General features: G+C 34.0%; 1 protein-coding gene across 10 annotated transcripts in view; it reads right to left on the bottom strand.

The window, feature by feature from the left end:
* LOC110450214 (SUN domain-containing protein 2-like) overlaps positions 1–23,592 on the bottom strand; it is a 43,716-nt gene that overhangs the window by 17,632 nt on the left and 2,492 nt on the right. For 2 of the 10 annotated variants that reach the window (XM_021497543.1, XM_021497541.1), the window contains exons 2-11: positions 18,164–18,259; positions 12,221–12,253; positions 9,332–9,516; positions 6,514–6,867; positions 4,560–4,580; positions 3,793–3,819; positions 3,009–3,134; positions 1,885–2,116; positions 1,510–1,574; positions 522–601 (exon numbers count right to left, since the gene is read on the bottom strand). In XM_021497543.1, the coding sequence (XP_021353218.1) occupies positions 522–601; positions 1,510–1,574; positions 1,885–2,116; positions 3,009–3,134; positions 3,793–3,819; positions 4,560–4,580; positions 6,514–6,867; positions 9,332–9,516; positions 12,221–12,253; positions 18,164–18,259 (1,219 nt within the window). The other 8 variants (XM_021497542.1, XM_021497546.1, XM_021497544.1 and 5 more) reach the window with 8 other exon arrangements.

Here is a 23,592-nt window from a genome sequence, read left to right as displayed (position 1 = left end):
TTCCTTGTTGTATAGAATACTGGAGAAGATTTTAGATACTCCCCTCCTCATTACCATCGGTACTAGATATATTGGACAAGGATTTAGATACTATACTAGACAAGATCTTGGATACCCTCTTCCCTACTATGAATTATACTGAACAAATTTCTAGATAATCTCAACAAACCTAGTATACTGGGAAAAGTATTTTGAAACTTATCTTTATTTACAAACCAATGTAAAAGAACATATTGTAAATAATTTTCATCTAAATATAGGTCTGGAGGATTCTCTTTCATTAGGTAAAAAAGTTAAAACATAAATCACTATCTAAGTAAAGCATATAAATGAATACCATTATTTTGTTTACAAATGGATAGCAGGATTCTATATTGGAAGCCATGATAGAGCAGGTCTTTGATGATTGGAACTGAGAAAGTGTTTTGATGTACTTGTCATGATGAAGCGTACAGTTTTATGTTTAATGACTTTTATGGGTTTGAAATAGCATTCATTTCCTTAGAGGAGAGTCTACTTACACTTGACACTGAGATTCCTTCTTGTAAATGCTGACGAGTACTTAAGACTGAACTGAGATTCTGCATGTTTGGCACAATACCTAGAAAGCAAACAAAATTGGAGTTTTTAACATGTTTTAATAATGCAATCTTTGTTTGCAGTTATTTGTACAGTGGGTTCTGTCCAAACTGGACTCTATCCAATCCGTATCTTTGTATAAACCAACTAATGTTTTTGGTCCAGGCAAAGTTCTTCTTAAATGATAGTAATTAAACACTTGCTAATCTGAACTCTGTCTATTCCGTAAACAAGCCTTGTTTCCTAGTCACATGCCTTCTATACATTAGTTCACCTACTCTCTGTTAACAGGTGTTGATTCTGTTCTGGTCTAGTGGGTATTTATATACAGTACTAATTTTCATGCAGGAAAGTTAATGGTTGACTAGTTTTGTCACTTTACCCACACAGATACACTAGTTTATAACATCATAATCAGCACTTAGTATTTCTACCTGGTCAGTATTATAAACCTAGTTCACCTTTGTCCTAGTAACAATGATTGTAACTGACAGTTGTTCTGCTCATATCAGTAATAATAATAAAAAAGTAATAAAATATATCTTGGAATAATTATTTTCTCTTACCATTTTTGAAAGTGAAATCACTATACAATGTACTGGTATGAATAAAATATAGCATTCCGCGATCCTTATACATTAGTAACATTAAACAACCATTTTAAACCATTCCTTTTACATTTAACATTTAAACCCACCCTACAATCCAGATTCTCTACAATCACATAATACGGCTCTGTTGGTGCCCAGTTTAGACAGCATCCAATGTAATAATTAATTTACATATACCATACGTAATTTAATTAACAGTAATAATTACACTGTTCCATAGAATCAAAAGAATGGTGTCAAAAGAGTAAAGCATAGGTTTTAAATAATTAAAATATTGTGGTTTTGGGAGAAATTAAGTGACTACATACATACAGCTTACCTGACAACATCAATAGTGGTAACAACAGCAGCAGTGGGAGACACAAACAACACCCATTCTTTTTTCTGTCAAATACAGTATACAGAATTCCAGTTATAACTCCACATTAAACACACAGAACACAGGCTGAGAAACTCACAAAGTAATCTAAATTATTGATTTAAACATAAAGCACTTATAAAGTTATACAACAAGAACATTTTTTTTTTAATTTTCATCTTTTCCTTAATTTTTAAAAGCTCTATCAGATATAAAATATCATCTAGAATACCAACAAATTGATCTTTCACAACAACAGACTATAACTACAAGTGTTGGTCTCTATTATGACAAGCTGAGATATGAGGTGGGACCTTGACAGGACACACTACGTACCGAGATAGTAGCCAGGTGTCCAAAAGTATAGCCTGAGATACGAGGTATTGTAGGATCGTAACGGTGGTCAGTATAGTGGAGGACAAGCCATGGTAAGCTGGTTGCCCAATATATGTCCACATGGGTTGGAAAACATGTGTCCACACAGGTCGTCCCACAGCATTCCACACAGGACTACCAACCGTGTTCCACATAGGTGTCACCACCGGGCTCGTCACCGCTGACACACGCTCTGTAATAATGTGTTATTATAGTATTGCAGTGACTATAAGCAGTCATTTTATACCTATTATTTTGTGACTATTATTGGTCATTGTATTACCTATTATTTAGTGACTATTATTGGACATTGTATAAGTCTTAGGTATCTATTTTTTAGTGGTCAGTGTATAACTTATTATTTAGTGACCGTAAGTGGTCAGTATATTACCTATTATTGTAGTGACCATGAGTGGTCAGTGTATTACCTATTATTGTAATGACCATGAGTGGTCAGTGTATTACCTATTATTTAGTGACTATTATTGGTCATTGTATAAGTCTTAGGTATCTATTTATTAGTGGTCAGTGTATAACTTATTATTTAGTGACCATAAGTGGTCAGTGTATTACCTATTATTGTAGTGACCATGAGTGGTCAGTGTATAACTTATTATTGTAGCGACCATGAGTGGTCAGTGTATTACCTATTATTGTAGTGACCATGAGTGGTCAGTGTATTACCTATTATTGTAGTGACCATGAGTGGTCAGTGTATTACCTATTTTTGTAGTGACCATGAGTGGTCAGTGTATTACCTAGTATCGTAGTGACCATGAGTGGTCAGTGTATTACCTATTATTGTAGTGACCATGAGTGGTCAGTGTATTACCTTTTATTGTAGTGACCAGAGTGGTCAGTGTATTACCTATTATTGTAGTGACCATGAGTGGTCAGTGTATTACCTTTTATTGTAGTGACCAGAGTGGTCAGTGTATTACCTATTATTGTAGTGACCAGAGTGGTCATTGTATTACCTAGCATTGTAGTAACCAGAGTGTTCAGTGTATTACCTATTATTGTAGTGACCAGATTGGTCAGTGTATTACCTATTATTGTAGTGACCAGAGTGGTTAGTGTATTACCTATTATTGTAGTGACCACTGTGGTGGTGACTGTGGTCAGTGTTGAAATGTCCTCAAGATCCTCTTCTGTTTGGGATGTTTCCTGTCGACGGGATGCATTGTAACTGTAATTTTTCCGAGAAGAATCTGGAGAAAGTAATTTAAATTATATTCTTTTTAGTAAGAGAGAAGCAAAGTAAATAAAAGGTACCAGTATATATCACACTAGCTAGATATACTAGAAGATATATTTACAATGTGACTGCTTATATTTTGCTACAACCACCGTCTAAATCTTGCTTACAAATTTCAGTTACTTACTTTTGAAGCTGATGGGTTATCAGCAGGATGAAGGGATACGCTTTAACATCAAAGATAGGATCTAGTTGCAGTATATGATAATAATTCCTTGTCAAGTATTTTGGTGGGATTGCCTTCAATTTTTTTTACTGTCCACAACATTACTTCTCTGCTTAAAACATTAGCTAGATTTTTACAGATGTCATTGGTTATATCAGTTAACTGTTTTTTAGCACCAGAAACATCATGTCCATTTAATAATGCTAGTTGAAGAAAGAAGTCACTGATGAAGCTGTCTGTTATAGTAAACAATTATACAAAATTCCAAACTTTACTAACTAGTAAATTACACCGAAACATTTATTAGTCTTTGTGGTAATTATATAAAACACTTTTTCACATAATGACTCACTCAATGGACACTTCCTAATATACCTGTATTATTCCTATACACCAGATATGTTAGCTAAACTGTATATTTTTGTTCATTAATTGACAAACTTACCAGTACATTCCTCTTCAGATTCAATACCTACAAATATAAATATTTCAATGTTACACATAACATTTTCTCTTTAGAGTACTATTTGTGGTCAGTGTATTACCTATTATTTAGTGACAATATCCAACAGACGGAATAATGAACTACCTAATGACTGGAGTGATCACAACATCTCCACATTTGTAAAAATATGATCAGGTAGGGTCAGGTAGAAACAAAAACCAGTTAAGTCTTGATCATTGACCTGACCACTTAAATTGATCATATGGGATTAATCTCTATTGTTTTTGGTAGTGAAATCAGTGTTGTTTGGTCAACATTTTACGGCTGGTATGCTTCTTTTAAACTATTGGTTAAGGGAAGCAATAGAGAGCCTTATTTCAAGGCTAAGGCATGGCTTATATGAGGGAAAATGGTCAGTGTGTTACCTTTATGGTATTGCCAAAACATCTCTCAGGTCTCCTGAGCAGCTCATTCAGAAAAATACATACAACTTTCCCTCTTTCCATAAGAATGGTGTGAAATACTATAGCTTATGCTGTTCTTTATATGTTGTGAACTAATTTGAATTTAAGCAAAAAGTAAGATGAAGAGAATTCTGCTGATTTCATAAGTTAAAACAACGGGGAAAAGTTGTGAGCCTTTTTCCAAAACAAAGATACTTGTACCGAGTAATTTAAATGACAGGTTTGTTTTAGCAGTGGGAGAGGAATCTGTTCCTTTAACATGGAAACTTATTATGAAGGTTGACAAGAGTGTTGTTTACATACCTGATACTTCAGAGTCTAGGCCTGAAAAGACAACATCGTAAGTATTATCGTAATGCTGCCATAAAATCATACGCATACTTGACAAAGATTCACATAGCTGTAGAGCAACATGTAAAAGTGAATGTGCATCTAATCTTACATGTGTGATAAAGTATGACCTTGTTCAATCTCACATTTCATATTCTCGTAGGAAAAAATTCTTATCGTTGAGTTGAATCAGCATAAAACTTTATTCCATTTCCTGCCTATATGTATACTCTAATAAAACGTAGCGATATCTATGTACAGTTATTGTGTCAAAGCTAGTCAACATTTGGATTACAGTAGTGAAATCTAATTGGATGTTGCTTTTTTGTCAGACTCTTAATGCTTTGGGATTCCATCAAGCTGGGTAATGAAGTACATGTATGTATACCACATTACCAACCTTACATGCAATAACACCTGTGTACATATACATCAGGTTAATTTTAAAGTTACTTTAGAATCCTTACAACTCAAAACAAAAGGCCTAAGGGGCCTTAATACTTACATGAGTTTAAATAAAAAATGTTTCAGCTAATCAGAGAATTGATTTTCAAAACAACAAGAAAGGTAACAACACCTGTTGTGGACCTCATAAGAACACTTGTACCCAATTTAGAGTCAACAGTACACTAGTGTAGCTAATCCTGAGAAGGAGTTGAAAATGTTATAGCCAATCAGAGGCCAAGCAGCCGTCTTGGATTTTCGGATTGGCAAAAAAAGGTGACATCACTTATTGGGGAACCTCAAAAGGAAGATTTGTACCAAGTTAACAATCAATCTCTTCAGTCATCATTAGAAGACCGCAGAAATGTCAGCCAATCAGAGGCCATGGTGGCCATCTTTGACAATCAGTTTGGCATGGAATGCAACAGTATTGGTCAGGGCCTCATAAGGAGCATTCGTACCAAGTTTGATTGGAGTTAATTCAGAGGTTCTGAATAAGTTGAAAAATGTAAATTGTTAACACATGACGGACAACAACAGACAAAGACAGATGGCAAGAGATCATATAACCAACCATGTGAGCTAAAAAAGGTGGTGTTAAACCTATCACCCCTAGGTAACATTAGTAGACTCTACAATGCATTGATCTGGATGAGTCTATTATGGTCTACAGTGGTGAAAGGGTTAAGCTAAGCGTATTTGTGTGTATTGCACATACCGTAATAAAAATGTGTTTGATTGAAGTTTTAGCTATAAAGATATTTACCATCCATAAATATAATATATTTGTAACTAAAACATAATAACTCTCAATAACATAAAAAAATCATTAAACGTGAGTATTACACAAACTCTAGATCTCTAGATCTTTGGAAACAATGTTACAAGCGTGATGTGTTGATCCTGGTGGGAATTTAGTCACTAAAGTATTGATATACATCGACCAGCATATAAACCTGTTTAGATTTGAACATTGATACTAATTGTTATAGAAAGTGTAGTTTTCAGTGACTAACGGATAAAGTCATATCCTGTTACATTTTTGTGGTCTTTTCGACAATTGAAGACTGTATGCAGCAGCTATAAAATATCTGCCACACTGTAGGATATGTATGGTACAGTTTAAAATATAATGTTCATCATTTCTAAAGTGGCAGAACTTAATTGTTTTCTTTATTCAATCATTTTTTCCTGACTGACACATTGGATTTTAAACCCACCATCTTAATAGGTTTTTCCCAAAATTTCTGTTTTAACTTATCTTGTTTCTTAATGATTTTAAAATACATCAAAGTTCGGTTGATTTGTTAATGTCCTAAAATCTTTCATTTATTGATTTAAAGGCAAATGACCCAAAAATGTTCACCAAGGACTATATTTCCAGTCCAAATGGTAGCAGTGTTTCTATATACTACTCAAATGTAGATTCTGCTAGACATTTGGTGGTACTGAGTGTGGACCACAGGCTAGAAGGAAAACTCACCATATAAATGATCAAGACTGTGGAGAGAAGTTCTTTGACTTATACGACTTTTCTCATTTGCAGCTTCTTTCATTCCTTTTTCCATTTCTGTTTCCTCGAATTCTTGCACTAGAGTTTTTCTCACTTTAGTCCGCACTCTCTGTGACACAGATGATCGAGATTGCTGGCTCTTTAACATATTTGTACTTGTTACCATGTCAGATGCTAGAGACAAACGTCCACGTGATCTAGAACTGACCGCGCTACTGACTCGTCCTGTAGACTTCCTCATCTTTGCTCTTTCATGCTCTTCAAATATCTCTTTAGCATTTTGTATACCTTTTCCTGATCGCAGTAACATACCATCCTCAATCACTGCAATAAACGGAGAAAAGTAATTTGATTTGAAATGGGTTACTTGCATTTATACAAAGTGCACAAAAGATTTTTTTTTGGTATATATAGCATATAACAACAACATGCCCCAAAATACTGGTTATATCAATTATTCCATACATGTATACAATGAACAGGTATAATCTCACTCCGAGCGTCAACATGTACATGAGTCATATAAAGTGGTAAACAATTTCAAAGTAGTATTTAATTATCACACATGTACAGTAAGCCTCCACATTTCCTGTATGATAAAATCCTTATTTTCTGTGTAAATGCATATACTGGATCTAAACTGCCAAGACAGCAATAGTCTGTTCAGACTTGTGTATCATCTCTACCACATAGGTAACTAACGACATCCCCAATATACACTGTACCTGTCACCTAGGTCCAGTGACTTTTAATGGACACATAACATGTTAATTACCCGTGGGACAGGACCTAAAAATGGCCAAATAATTATGGCCTATAGAGAGTACTTGAGTATTGAGTGTATGGCTTGCTGATCATGAATTGTCTGAATGATCACAATTAGGCGTCACCCTTGTAACGTATTCAGAATAATGGAATAGCCTATATTACACTACAATTAGGCGTCACCCTTGTAATGTATTCAGAATAATGGAATAGCCTATATTACACTATAATTGATACTTTAAAACTTCTTCACTTATAGTCGTGATTAACAAATTTAGAGCTTGAAGTCATCACTTTGTGAAATAGTACATTTGTTACTTCATAATCAGGATATATTGATTTATTCAGAATACCCCGGTAACTAGCTGAAGCATTTACTATTGCTAAATGCTGTAGGGATTGACAAAAAAATCAAGTTTGTTTGCCATAGATTTTTCACAACCATTTAGACAGTATTGATTATCATCACCAGTAATTTTGCTACTACAGTTGAATAAGTTATTTTTTAAAAAGGAGAATTTTTCATGCATGCATGAGTTTAATGAGCCAGATGTGTACCTATCACCTGCCTCAATTATAGGGGCTGATGTTATCATATCAAGCTGCACATCCGTATCAATAGAATGTGTAACAGGCTTATCAACAGAATGTGTAACAGGCTTCACTTGGTGTGACATGGCTGACACTGTATCTTGTCTCTAAGTTTTACCCATGTTTACCAGCTAAGACTAGGGTGGGACCAATACATCAGGAATGCTATCTCAAGGACTAGAAGTAACTCAAAAAACATATATTGAGTAAATATTTGCAAGTATATTAAATCATGCCTATGTAAATTTTGTGAAAAATTAAAATCAAACTGAAATTTAAGTAGGACAATTTACAAAACCCACCTAAAATTTTGAACTCATAAAACAAATTAATTATAAATAATATAGTAAAGCATTTCTACGTCTTAAATATTATGTGTTTAGAATTTGCACAAGTCTGAATTACAATATAAATCTGAAGGCAAGGGTGTACAATTCATCCAGCCCGACACCTGGGACTAGTAAGTTTTTTGTCAAGGCTGGTGAATTTTTTCAATATATACTAGTGTATGTATAATGCAATAATAGAATGTACTATAAAATTATACTGCCTGTGGACTAGAACTTTTACTATGAGATTGGACAACCCTGCTGAAGGTATGTCCATTAAACAGATACCTATCACCTGATGATTAGCTCAAGGGAAGGGGACTATTGTATCATCTGCTTCAATATTATCACCTGCCTTCACAACATGTACACAGTGTGTGGTGTAAGAAGGAGGACAGGCCTAGGTAGAGGAGAGGACTACCTACAGCACTTCATCATCTCACATACCTGGATATACAGCACTAGATCAGCAAATATAAGATACACTATCAGCCTAAATTGGTCCCCATTCAGTGTGTTTTTACTGCTTTTACAGCTGAACATATGTTGCCTTTCCTAGCAGAATGTACTTTATTTTTCCCAAAATGAAGAAAACAGGAACATGTTCCAAATTTCAATGAAAATAATGCTATATTTTCCAAAATCAAGTAGGAACAGGCTGTTGTAAAATTTAAGCAGGAAAACCATGAGCTATATTGGTCTACATTATATATCAATGCAGGGCCGACTATGATGTAGGTATATATAAGTTATGTTATAATTAATTCTGTAACTGAACACCATTTATGTATAATATGACAGGCTTTGCTTGTAGTTATGTAAAGCATCTCGCCCTCAATGTTCTGATGAGACATCCCACAGGGTGCAGGTGTAGCACCTAACACTGTATGTAAGACTTCTGACAGCAGCTCACAACTGTCATTGGATTCCTGTCTTCCTTTCTTATATCCCCTCAACCTCTCGTTATACACCAATATGATGATTTACCTGTTTATAGGTATAGTGTGCATATATTTAAGTATTGGGACTAATGAAGTCATTATGCATGTGCCCCCCACCCCTACACCATTTCATACCTATACCGATACTTATGGCACTCTCACCTGTTCTACTGGTAACATAGGTTTCAGACATCTCAGTACTGGGGCTGGAGATGTATCCATCTTCCTCCTCAGAACTGTAAACATCACTGATGTCCTCCACAAGGCTGGTCCCCGACCTGACCAGTCGTCGCGACATGTTGGGTATTTTATAGGACCTGTTTAGATACCTCCTACTATAGCTGGGGCTGAAACATACAACATATCAATATACCTGGTTGTTATTTACAATTTTGCCGCCTGATGTAAACGTTGGCCCATAAAATATCTGTCGTCGTGGATGACTGGACGCATCAAATTCTAACTCCACCGGCCTTACACACACACAACCACACACACATCTGGAAGGGTTTCACACAGTTTAGTATACAAATTTAAACATCATACAAAAAGAAGATGATTAAATAGATACAGATATAAGTTTGCGAGTGTTGACTGATATGAGTCAAGTACAGTATAAACCAATTACACCGGTCACATTACCTGATCTAGAGTCGGACAGTGTTTAATTCCTCGCTAGTGTTATCCATTGAAAACACAATCCTTCAAATAAATCCCCATACACCTTTTACCAAGTACATTGGACTTAAAATTCCTAACAATGTTACACAAAATCATCAGACTTTCATGTCTACAGGCAGCTGGTTACGCATGGTTCCAATCTAATATACCAAAGGCATATTGTTTACTTGGTTGAATAAATCTCTGATCCTACACACTGAGCTAACTAGCTGTGTATAAAACAGAGCACCTGTCCAGAGTTTACTTATAAACAATACACACCCACTGGCACACACACAAGGTCATGATCTGTTCATAATGATCCACAGAATCTGAACTCTTCACTCTCACCACAAGGTGAAGATACCTAGCAATATAGATATCCCAGCTGCTTTCTAACTGTATCCAAAAAAGTTTCAAAAATAGTATGTTCACTATGGTTGAGGTCACATTCTTTCAGCCAAGTGTTGTAGGCAGTGATAGCTGTCTAGATACACACGGACTCCATATAATAAATAGTTTAGAACATGTTTTTTCACTGACCCGGATTCTCATTCAAGTGAAAGTCCTCCCCATGCATTATCCAATAGTGGCTGAGGTCTAATGATGAAATATGACGTGTGCTTGGTCTATATTTAAAATATTATTCCTTACATGTACATGTGGTGTACTAGGGAAGTGGCTGGTAGGCAGTAACAACACTTGTGGGGAAATGTGTAATGCTGTCCTCACTGGGGTGTGGCCATGCATGACAGGAAAAGCCTTACAGATAACAAGTGTTCCCTCAATTATACCGCCTCCAGACCCAATGTGACATAACAACCTAGTTATTGGCTATAACTAGGTAACATTAGGCCTGTTATAATAGCATTACTACTACAAACACTACAGCTTTCACTCATAAATAAATACATGCTTTTATCCTATATCATCAAACAAACTGTAGCACACAATTGGTAATGTACACATAATTCCAGAAACAGAGCTCTCCTCTCAAAGACAAACATTCTTTCTTGGTATATTAGCACAATACATGTACATTACATTATAAGGATTTTCACATAATTGTCGACGAAAAGATATATTTTTGTATTTTGAATGGTTGATACTGGTTGAAGTTTGTGTTTGGTAAATTACAAAGAATGTAGAATGATTTGTACTGTGTTAAGCATTAACAGATGTACAAAGTGGTAATTGTTAGACTGTATATACCATCATATTCAAGCAAACGTTTTGTATCCTATCGGTGGAACTCTGTTGATCTCTGACTTTGGATGGAACCTCTTCCAGGTTATACTGGTATAAATATCAACAAATAATTCTAACACTCATAACTTCGACAATTTTTTAGAAAACCAAAATGAACCCCCCCGGCCCCGATGTTACTTGGAAATAAAAGTGAATATAGCAGATATGTTATTTTTACAGATCAAAATAGCTTAATGTGATCCTGACCTTTAACCTTCTATACCAAAAACTCTTAAAATTCCTCAAATCAATAGGGCTCATCATCACCCATGAAGACTCAGTTTGACAAAGACAGATGAAAGGAAAAACTTACAATATGAGACCAATGTCTACAGATCAGATACATTTAAAGGTAAATATGACAAGTCAGATTGACCAATTATGCATTTTCTATTTTCTCTATATTTTAATGTCCACTTAAACTATGCTAACTTTTAGGGGTAAATAGACTTGTTACTAATACATGATATCATACAGTTTACATATAAGAGTATAATACAAAGATGGATTTTAATGATTTCTGATTAAATACCAAATGCATTAAAATCCATCTTTGTATTATACATTCTGCCATACTTGTCAAGTATGGCAGAATGCTGACATTTTTTTACACAAGAGTGTTAAATGAGTGAAACTATTGGTATAATCTGTCATGCGAGTGAAAAATTATACAAATGATATTCAACAGGCTAAAACCAGTAATTTTTCAATTATTACATTTTAAAACTACCTGCAATGACCATGCTGAAAAGGTTCCTGCATCACAACAGTTGGGGATTTGATAGTGTTCCATTTGGCACCCTATTCATATAATGTCACGCTCGACAACAAGCCTGCATGTCATTTTGACAAGCTACTCAACACAGTTCTACCATTTTCTGCTATTATTTGTTAAGATTTGCTTACATAAATGTTATCAACTGTACATGTGTAAGTGAATACTGTTGTGTAGGTGGCAAAGACAAACTAAAACAACTACTTATAATTATTCTACCATCACTTCATCTGTATATTAACAAAAAATGTGTGGCTTTGAATGAAATAAAAAGAAAGTACTGCTCTGTGCTGACTGGTCAAATCCAACAGTGATATTTTCACATTGTGACATAATCTTGAACAAGCTTGATAAGAAGTAGGTCTTACCTTCTGGAATATGTATAGTCTGTTTTTGGCATTCTGTAAATAAAGATGAAAATTGTGATTAATTCATTATTTGTATTTTTGTAAATCTGGTAAATATACATATTTTACCAGTATGTTGATCCATATCATTTTAGACCTTAGCATATATCCTGTCAATCAATATAACTAGCCATGGTATGTCGCATAAAACACAACCTTTATCAATACATACCTGGAATAGTATTTCTATTAAGACCATATATGTTCATTTCATTATCAGTGATTTTACCTCGCATTCAAAGACAACCATCCTTTCACTCTTGCTAACTGCTTTTAATTTCAGAATTGAATCTTCCACCAGCAATGATACGTAAAATGTCATTTTCTTTAGTCATCTCTGACATTCTATTCCTGATGAATGGATTTTAAAATCCTGAAGGTAAACACTTGTTAGCCAAACAAACACTACAATTAGCTCATAAAATGTGTAAAGTCACGTGTTAGCTATAACACGCCCATGTAACCATCATACACCATACCAGGTAAGGTCTGGCTATCAGTGATACTTTACCTCATAGACGTATAATGCTGTTGGAAACTTGGATAACAGTTCATGCATTAATTTCTAATTTCAACCCAACTCTACAAAACATCTGCTGATAAATATTCATATACATGTAGTTGTCAAGGTTGTTTTGCTTCACTGATAACACAATTATAAATGCTGACAACATTCAAGCAATTTCATCTTCTAGTAATTCAAAAACAGCATGAAGGAGGGAAAGGGGGTGAAATCCTTTAATTTATGATGTGATGTAATTGAATTTTCTGGAAAACTTCAACCATAAAATTACTTCATATCAAATATTAAAAGTTAATATATTCACTTTTTCAACAGCACTATAGTGTTTATTAGTCTGGTTGTTTTTTTTATTTCAATTTGGATTCCTGAGAGTCAAATGAAATTTTAATCAACTAATATTACTGAGTACTTTTTTTAGAGTCATTATTTATTGACGTACATAAAATGTGCATATAATCAAGCATACACATTTAACTCTTTAACTACATTTGAACAACTCATATAAATATGTATTATCAATATTTTATTTTAATCACTGCCAAGAAAATCTGTACATATTAAGCTTGTATACAAGACATCTATTTTAATTAAATATTAATAAAATATGAATGGTGTTTGTCAAAGGTGTCCTCAAGATGCTAGTTTGAAGAATTATATGGATAGTGATGTGTTTTGAAGTCTGAAAGTTCATGTGTTCTAGGTATCCTAGCAAAAATAAAATTAAAATACAAGTAGCCGTGTATTTTATTGACTTTCCTGCTCCTTGGACCTTAAAAGAATAGAAATGGATGTTTCATACTTTAATATAAATCATTCCAGAGGGACCTGCCAGAATTCTCCAAAAGACAACTCTTCCTTATACCTGTATAGTTATCAATTAAAGGCTTTGTGAGATATCAATCATTAATATGATAGTTTAATGTTGGCTTGTGAGACAAAGCCTGCAGGAAGGGAGCTAACTCTTCTCTTCTTTACTATTTGTACAATAAACTTCTGTGTGTGATCTTCCAGTCATGCTTAATGTAAATATTTTACATAGTGCTTAAAACTTCAACACCAACAACCAATCTAGTTGGGGCATTACATCAAGTATTTTGATAACAATTTATTTTCATGTACACATGAATTGATGTATACAACAACTAAGTGAGGGATTTTAAATTTGTAAAATGTTTGTAAATCTGGAATGATGATGATATCATTATGAATTAATGATGATGGTGATGATGATGATCATGATGGTGATGATGATGATCATGATGATGATGATGTTGATGATATGATGTTGATGATGATATGATGATGATGATGATATGATGTTGATGATAATTATATGTTGATGATGATACATATGAAATGATGATTGAAGATTTTGGATGATGACGGATGATGGCAATGATGATGATTGAATAATTATATATGATGATATGTTGATGATATTATGATGACAATGAAATTGATTGTGATAATGCTAAATCCATGTCCGTGTGTGTATATGTGAGAATGTGTGAATGTCCTGTTTATGTATATGTATATGTAATGAAAAACTTGGAAAAATAAAACCATTACAAAAAAAAATCAAAAAAATCTGATATGATTCATAAATACAGGTAAATCAACTGAAGGATTTAGCTTTCAAACTAATCTGGAAATTTGACATGTGTTTATTCTGGACATCACTTTCACATATTCTTTATCATGATTTTTTTTATTACCCAGTGTTCTCCCCAGAATGTTTTGAAAGAAATATGGTATTTCAATATTTCTGTTAAAGCAGCACTCGATGTAAAATCAAAGCAGCATGGTAACTTTAGATATACTATGAATATATAGCAGAGAAGATCTAGGATAGCAGCATGGTAACTTTAGATTTACTATGAATATATAGCAGAGCAGATCTAGGATAGCAGCATGGCAAGAAATTATAGGAGCATAGTGCCATGCTGCAAAAACAGCCTGGGGAGAACACTGTTACTTGATATTAGTCTTTTGTGATACTGAGATTTAGGTGTTTTATATATATCTTATACTATCACTTTCTTTCCATTTAGGAACATGGTAAAAAAAGTTTTGTGTATTTATGTTATTTACTAAATTTTACATGTTTCATTTATTTATTTAGTAAATTCCCTAAACTTACATGATTCAATGTGTGCATCCATCTACATATACCCAGCAGTGAAGGAATAAACTTAGTATATAATCTGTCATGTGTTAATCCCTAAAACTGTAGGAAGAGATAAACAGGACATACCCTTTACCAAAACAAATATTTTAAATCAATTATTTGTTATGTATATAAGTTCTTACATGAGTTTCAATTTCATCGGAGATTTATGAAACGAGTCTGACAATTTTTCAATTTAGCGAGCCTCTGGCGATCTAAAATGGAAAAAAATTGACAAGTTTCATAAATTTCATATGAAATGAAAACGAATGTAAGATCATTTTTATCAAATAATCGCCATTTTGACTCCAGTGCATAAGTCTGTGACGTCGCGTAATTGAAACTTACAACCAATCACAGGGCTGGTAGGTCATATAACATGGGTTAATATGCAATAAAATATGACATGGGTATATTCACTGGATAACATACTGAAAAGCGCTTTATATCGCTGAGTCAATATTTCGCGGTTTCGTTTTCAGGACATATTCGCAGGGGTTAAATTTCGTTGTACACCCGGATCCCATGTGTCCTGAAAAGTATTTTGAGTTATCATTTAAGGTTAAACCTCGAAATACTGGAAAACCGTTTGAAAACACTGATCCCGAGCATTGTCATCTGCCAGTGATTTCACTTGAAAGAAAATCAAATGTGTACACATCAATACGTTGTGGCAACTTATATGTACATAAGTGTTGTTTTAACATGGACTGCCCAGTTGTCCGGTGATAATCTGATTTGAGTTCATTTAAGCTTGCATAACAGCATTGGGTTATAAGTATTTTCAACATGTTGTGATAAGGTCTGTAAAAATGATTAACATTTTCGAAAATTTCGCTGGTGTTAAGAATTCGCGGATATTAGGCAAAGCGCAAATATAGCGAAATTAAAACCTCCGCGAAATAATTGTTTCTGGCCAGAAGTGAATAAACGTTGGCAGAATTGATCCTTTGGTACTTAGTTAATTGTCAGCATAAAGAAGACAAGAACCCCACCTCCTCGTGATCAGTTTCCATTACACAAGGTGATGGCACCAACTTGAATGTAAAATTGTATGTATTGTAACCAAACCTGAAACTAATTACATATAACTTAATATTGAGTCACAGGACACTGCAAGTTACCATGAAACTACCCTTACAGGCCAAAGTAAGTATTGTGTTGTGAAGCTTAAACATATATGTGTTGGCAAATATGTCTAGCATACATTGTTAAAGGGGAATTATTACAGGGCTGTACAAGATTTACTGGTCATATCTGTCCTTGTTGCTCCAGGGGTATTACCTACATCCTTTGTTCTGTATACTACAGCCATCTATACAGGTCATTTACACACTTCTACAACAGACAGTAGTGTTACCTGTTCTAGTCTTATATACCTATCTGTAATCAAACACTTCAAGGGCATTTACAGCTGGTGATCCTCTTGTCTTTCCTGGTCAATACTAGCAATGTATATACATACTTACATACAGACTTAAAATGTGTTACCATAAATTTGCTTTCAAGCTTCTGAAGAGGTTTAGAGATATCATGAACGATAGACTATCCATGTCAAATGTACTCCAGAAAACTTTACAGACGCTCAACTTATAAACCGACAAAGTATAGCAATATCCATGTACATAATATTATGTACATGTACATTTGTACACATAATCAAAGCACTGCATATAAAATATATATATAGTACATACCAGGGTACACATACTCTCGTACCAAGAATGTGTAGATGTACATGTTTGAACCAACTACCGGTAGTTTTACATACAGCTTTAGGGTACTTTATATATTTAGCTTAATTATTCTCATACAAATACTTGGAATTATTTTACATTGAAAATAATTATAATTGAGCAAGAATAAAAATACTGAATCTAGTCTGCTTTACTGATAAAGATACACAAAGATCAACACATGTGACACACCTAGCCAGTAAATACAGATATAATTGTGTCACCAGTTATGCCTAAAGTGCTGGGTAATTACTATACATGACCAGACCAGATACACAAAGACTAACACATGTGACACACCTAGTTAATTAAGTGTATCACCTGGTTCTGTACAATGTTGTTTGAGGGGCTGATCACTACAATGGTCAAACCTTATACACAATGACCACAATGGCACATTATAATATCAAACTGTTCAGCCATAACACACTTCCCAAGGGAAATTACACTGAAGCTCCAACCTTTATTTCCTCCCAATCTACCACCTCTCTGGTAATGATCAGACATTCCACTTGTCTAGCCTGGTGCAGACTGCAGTTTATTGATCAATAAATACCAGCCAGACTAGCCAGCCAAACACATAATTAATGTTCTGGTCATTTTCTCATGCACCAAGGCCTGAAATATATTCTGATGGCAACCACATAAAAACTGATAATCTATGGGATGATAGCATGCATGAATGAAGTTATTAGTTCCACAAGTCAAATCAAGTTTGTCGGCTTTAATTATACATGTATACAGTATACAAAGAAGGAGTTCTTTTAATGTTGTTGTTTAATATTAATTTTCTCTAAACCAGATTTACACTATACCCAAATCTTATGTGTGCTTATTAAATAATATATATCTGTTCTGATTTTGATTTGTTGTTTTCCTACACATTGGACAGATAGCATATAGGTGTACAATGTATGTGGTATATTTTTATATCATAATACAGTGTAATTACCATTAAATAAACACTGTACTTTGATCACAGGAAAAGAAAATTATACATTGTATGGCACCACAAATTAGCTTTAAACTGAATTACAATTTTCTTTCAAATAAATGCCACTGACAACAATATTTACAAGTTTACATATCAAGTTTCATTCAGTTATATCCCCACTCACCAAGTGATAGCTTTAAAGTTTTAAAAAAACACCCTGAAATTGGGTTGTTACTATTTTGGGAGTTGTCAAGACAAACTTTATCAATGGGTTACATGGAATACACTATATCTCTATTGGAACACAGGACCTTCCTGCATTTTAATTAGAAGACAATTCAGAACTTTACTGCTGTTTTGCAATATATTTTTCTTTTGTGTGATCTAAGGATAAAAATATATCACAAAGATATGGATAATGTGTCGAAGTCCAATAAGAATGATATCTCACCTATCAAAAATTAAAAGATGTAAGTAATAATTTATTGGTTAGATACACGTGTGCATTGATCACCTGTCAAAATGAGTAATATGTGCATCTTACCTGTCAAAAAAATAAGGTTCCATGAACTCCTTCTGTTCAGCAGATAATTCTGTTGGGATGGCATTCTTGTTTGTATTTTTATTTCGCCACTTTAATCTGTAAAAGATCATGGTAAGTAAATCCTTAATATTATGTGTCATTTAATTTGTAATTTGAAAATATGATATAAAGTGAACACGAAAATCACAGAAACACTGGTTTACTGCAAAAGTAGGAAACCTACTGTATACAGTTACAAGTAACCCTGTCTATTGACGTTGAAATAGTGTTGTCACTTATTTGGGTGATCTGTGATCAAAAAAACATCAACCCATTTTGCAAACACTCATTGATCAAGGTTTGCTATTTCAAATTACAAATCTATTCCTTATCGATCAGGATTTTGAAGCAATTGTTCCGCACTAGTGTATAAATGTATGGAATTTTAAAGACAGCATCACTTTATATTCAAAAGCTATACAGTCCTTATACAAGAACATGATACTAAAATCAATTCATGTAAAGTAACATGATATAAAGCAAACTTAATAACACACTGCCCACTTACATCTGGTATTAACATTATATTATACATTACAAATAATCAGGTATAGGTAACAAGAGACTATTGCATGGTTTACTATGTGCACCTGTTAACAGAGTATCAGGTAAATGAATGATGATTAAAACCATTTATCTGATAGTGTATTGTGATAGGCAGCAGAAATTGTGATGGCCTCGTGTATACCCTGATATTATATACATGGGTGATCAGTACTCAAAACATGTCTACCCATACACTTTTTATAACCTTCTTGAAGTCATTTGGTTACATGATAGTGTCTTCCCAGTGTCAATATAACTATGTATACGATGTACCTGTATTCAACATTTATTTTTACAATAAATGTGATCATTGCGTAAAAAAACATCTCTCTTAGGTTAATTACATTAACATTTCTGCGTTTTAAATGTCTCAATATTGGATTGTTGACAAATTATTGCCATGCATGTGTGCTAGTGTTTGACCGATCCACAATACAGGAATGACTGAAATGGTACTGGTAATACCCCAATTTTGAAATAATTGTACACCTCTGTACAGAATGCTGTGTATCATAACTCATAAAGTACTTTCCTATTATAGACTAGGGGAACCAGTTTTTTTTTAAATCAGGATATATTAAAGAAGACATTGCAACTCTACAGTTTATCAGTGTATGTTAAAGATCTAGTTTAGTAAATTAGCCTGTCTCAATGACAATCCTAGTATCCAGATGCAGTCATACTTGACTTTTGTTGATTGCTTGTTCTTTTGACTACACCCAGTAGGAGAATTTAAACCTCCCCGAGTCCCAGATGCATTTGCCAGCATCAGAAAATACACTTCCTTGAGTCATCACACTCCAGACTATGTTACAACCTAATGGTAAACTTAACTCCTTATATTATCAGGCAAAGTTTTTCAGGGATGCTTTAACATCTGCTTCATGTAATCATGATTAAACTACTTGGAACAGTATGACGTTCTTTCAAGGCAGAATTACAACTTACAAGCGTAACCAGTAAAACAGTCATTGTGCAGGAGCAGTTGAACTGAAGAAACATTAATTGCATCAAAATAATTATATGCATTTGTCCCTAATCATGCCTAACCAACTCTTCATTTTATAGGCGTCATTATATATAGTCATCGTATCTAAAAATATCACGCTTTTGACTACTATGCCTACATGGAGTCTTACTACATACAGTAAAGTCTGATAGGTTCAGACTACACAGGAATATGCAAAAACTTGTGTACATTTAATTTTAAGACATTTTTTAATCTGGAAAATTGTAACATAAAGAAAAAATCCTTAAAAAGGAACCTACTTATTTGTGTCTGTAATGTCCAACTATTTTCATTATGTGAATTGGATATAGAGCATCCTCTAGCCAATGCTATAACTTCGACTTGCCTGCTAAGCTTCTATTACAAGCAGGTTCAAGGGTTTAAAATTGTGTGCCCCGGGGGTCGATGAAATGTCAGGTGAAAAGGGGGCGTGGTCATTTCAAAACCAAAAGCATCGCCGTTAGAATTCATTTCATTAGTTTACGAATAAATGACAGGATAACTTACATATCGTCCAATATAAGCATTTTCACCGATGGTCAAAATAGTATCGGATGTTCTGAACTGCAGCAAACATCGGCAAAGTAGTAAATCTCGATTGACCGGTGTTCCAGGTGGCACAGTAATTGTCACGATTGAAGCACGCTTCTATGTGTAATGGAATAATCTATACATCGGGTAAATCTCTAACCTTGTTACGCACACATTATAGAACAGTACACACTAATTAGTGGCCTCATTTGCACACATACACCGACACAACAGACAGCTCATGTGCTTGATCACAGATGACGCCAGTCTGGTCCATTATCAATATTCTCCCATCACCGATGTAAGCCGCGCTACGATTGGTTGGTATTTATAGAATAAATGTAAACATTGCCATGTGGATTTTTAACACGACCACGATGGTTTTCCAGGTAAAAAAAAAAGTACATTAGCATATAGCTGTTAAATTCAAATAGTATAGGTAGAGCTGGTTGAACTTAACATATACCGGGTATGATTGGTAACAATAAAAGAAGACAATTAATTTCATAGAGGAGTTTTCTCTCATTTCTATACTTATTATTGAATTATACACATCATAGGAAATAACTTCATAGACACTATGGTCTCATAGACCTACAGTATTATTTACTGCGATTGTCTATAGGCCAAGGTCTACTGTTAAGTTTGAACACTGAGGTAGGGAGTAATTACCATCAACATCTTAAAAGTAGTGAGTGTCGGTCACTAAAAGGATGGTCCTATATTTGATGTTTTTTGACCATGAGGGTCCAACCTTAATTGTAAAAAAACATCAAATGTACCATTTTTAGAATATATAATATATTTATACAACAAATAAGCTAACAGTATGCACTATTGGTGCTCAAATCACTTTATTATCAGTCTATTTTATCAGTCATAACTATGATTCTCTATTTGCTGCATATGATATACGGGCGCCAGTAGCCACTTTAAATGTAAAATCAATTAAAGAATTTTTAAAGATTCAATGAATCAAATTTTCAAAACTGCTAATATTCCACTCATGAATAGCAAGAAATTAAAATACTAAATCTGACTTGAAATAGAATATTACTATACCTCATCTATGTAACAGCTTATCTGATCTGATTATACTGATCTCACATTGTTGAAATTAGATGTGTTGCCTTCACACACTTGGGAATCCTTGGTTATATTTCCCTCCTTCAGGAATTCTCTAGGAGCAAGAGGCATCATATATATATAAATATACAGGAGTTCCGAGTAGGTTTGAAGAAGACAGCAACGATATGAAATTCCTGAACATTTTTTTGTTATGTTCTATTTTGGCTCGATAAATGCCCATTTCCAGATTCATGTGACACAGGTCTGACTTTTTTGGACAAATTGCAGTCCTTCTGAGTGATACACAATACAATGTACCAATTTTGAATTTTTAGAAAAACACAATTTTCATAGCAATGATGGATTGTTATTTGGTAAACATTGATAAATTTGTATTTCATCACATAAAGATTATATATGTTGACTTATACACATGCAACAAAATATATTTGCAAAATGTACTGCTACCAAATAAATAGTGCTGTATGCATAAATATTTTTGTTTTGACTGTTATAATTGTCTTGGTCCCTATAACGGGGTTTACAAACTAGGGCCAACACCATATAATGATCCACCACTAGTCTAGGGATGAATTTTACTATTGTAAATGTTCATGTGATTATGGTGTGAGACAAAGTCTTGTTTTGATGTTGAAAAAAAAGTAATTGGATACTTTATGTCTGTTATGTCTAAAAATTGACCACTATTCAAGCATGTGCATACATATATGCATTTGTACAGAGAAACAGAAAGGTGGTCACCACTGGTGAGAGGGGCTGGTCAGTCCAAAGTAGGGCTGTCACAATATATCGGAAAACAGGTATATCTATTGGTGTTTTAACTTTGCAAATTACTACAAATTCTAACAGATATGCCAATAAGCATTAAGCAGGCTTTTCATTATTCAAATTTTGTAATCAATGGTTGGTTTGACAAAAATCTTAAATCTATATAATCCATATTATATATGATTAAGTTTGACAACATTCTGACCTCAACCTATTATAAAATTGAGCACATTCTTCATATGTCAATATATCGGGATACGTATCGCAATATATCATGATACACTCTTGGCGTATTGCGACACCCCTAGTCCAAAGGGAGAGAATGTGTGCTGTACTTCACATTTCTTTAAGATTTGAAGTGGACAGGTCTGTTGATTGGCTAGTGTGGTGCAAGTCATTAACTTTACTTTGTACCCTTGGTAAAACAAATGTACAAGTACAAATACAGTTATGGACACCTGGATTCAGGAGTTGCTTCTCTCCTTATTTTCTTTGCTTACCGTAAGAGGTCTTTTGTATACAACTATGTATCCTGCTGAAACCTAGTAGATGAACCTATCATTCCTTGACACATACATGTATCCAATATATTGGAATTTTGGATGTTGGTTCTTTCCCTAAGGTAACATGGTAAAACAATAAAATTTTGTTTAGGTCAGAGATATTACTACAGAAACTGTACTTTTCTATTTCAAACGGAACAATATATTTGCTGGCATCTAACATTCAACGTTCTTGCTAATCTTTGTATTATGTATTGAATTAATGATTTTTTGTTGCCTATAGTCAGATTTTATTCCCATTATCTAAATTATATATAGGGATATCGATCTTCTAGGTACATATTCTCAGCCCAAAGTGGAGATCACTCAAGTTTAGGTTCACAAGCCCCCTAAAAGATGTAATAGTCACCCTAAATTTCAACACCCTGGTAAGTCATATTCAAATACCCTTATTAAAAATCGGAATATATTCATGTACCTGGTAGTTTAATTATAAAGGTACACAACCAGGTTTAATAATGTAGTCAATAATAAAGCATTAAGGCTGAGGTCTTCATTAAAATAGCTCACCAGACTTAAAACATGTCAATCTCTTTTGCGACCCAACTGAATGTTACAAAATGAAACATAATTTTGAGTTCATTTATATAACTAGGTCATGCAGAACTTAATTTCTCTTTAACTCGGTGTGGAGAGGCACACCGGCCACAAAAGTTATGATTGTGGTTATGGGAATGTACAACAAGAGGCCCAATGGGCCTGCATCGCTCACCTGTTATTAATCTAACACTTGTAATCTTAAGATTTCATAAGAACCTATTAAAAGATTTAAACATATGACGCCTCTGACCTTGATTGTTGAACAAGGACATTAGGTTGAAAGTGGATCAAGGTCATTCATTTGAACAAACTTGGTAGTCCTTCATCCCAGCATGCTACAGGCC

The sequence above is a fragment of the Mizuhopecten yessoensis genome, unplaced genomic scaffold (assembly GCF_002113885.1).
Source record: "Mizuhopecten yessoensis strain PY_sf001 unplaced genomic scaffold, ASM211388v2 scaffold5133, whole genome shotgun sequence".
Classification (NCBI taxonomy): domain Eukaryota; kingdom Metazoa; phylum Mollusca; class Bivalvia; order Pectinida; family Pectinidae; genus Mizuhopecten; species Mizuhopecten yessoensis.
Note: the sequence above shows the minus strand (reverse complement) of the source record. Positions and strands in the feature narration are given on the sequence as shown.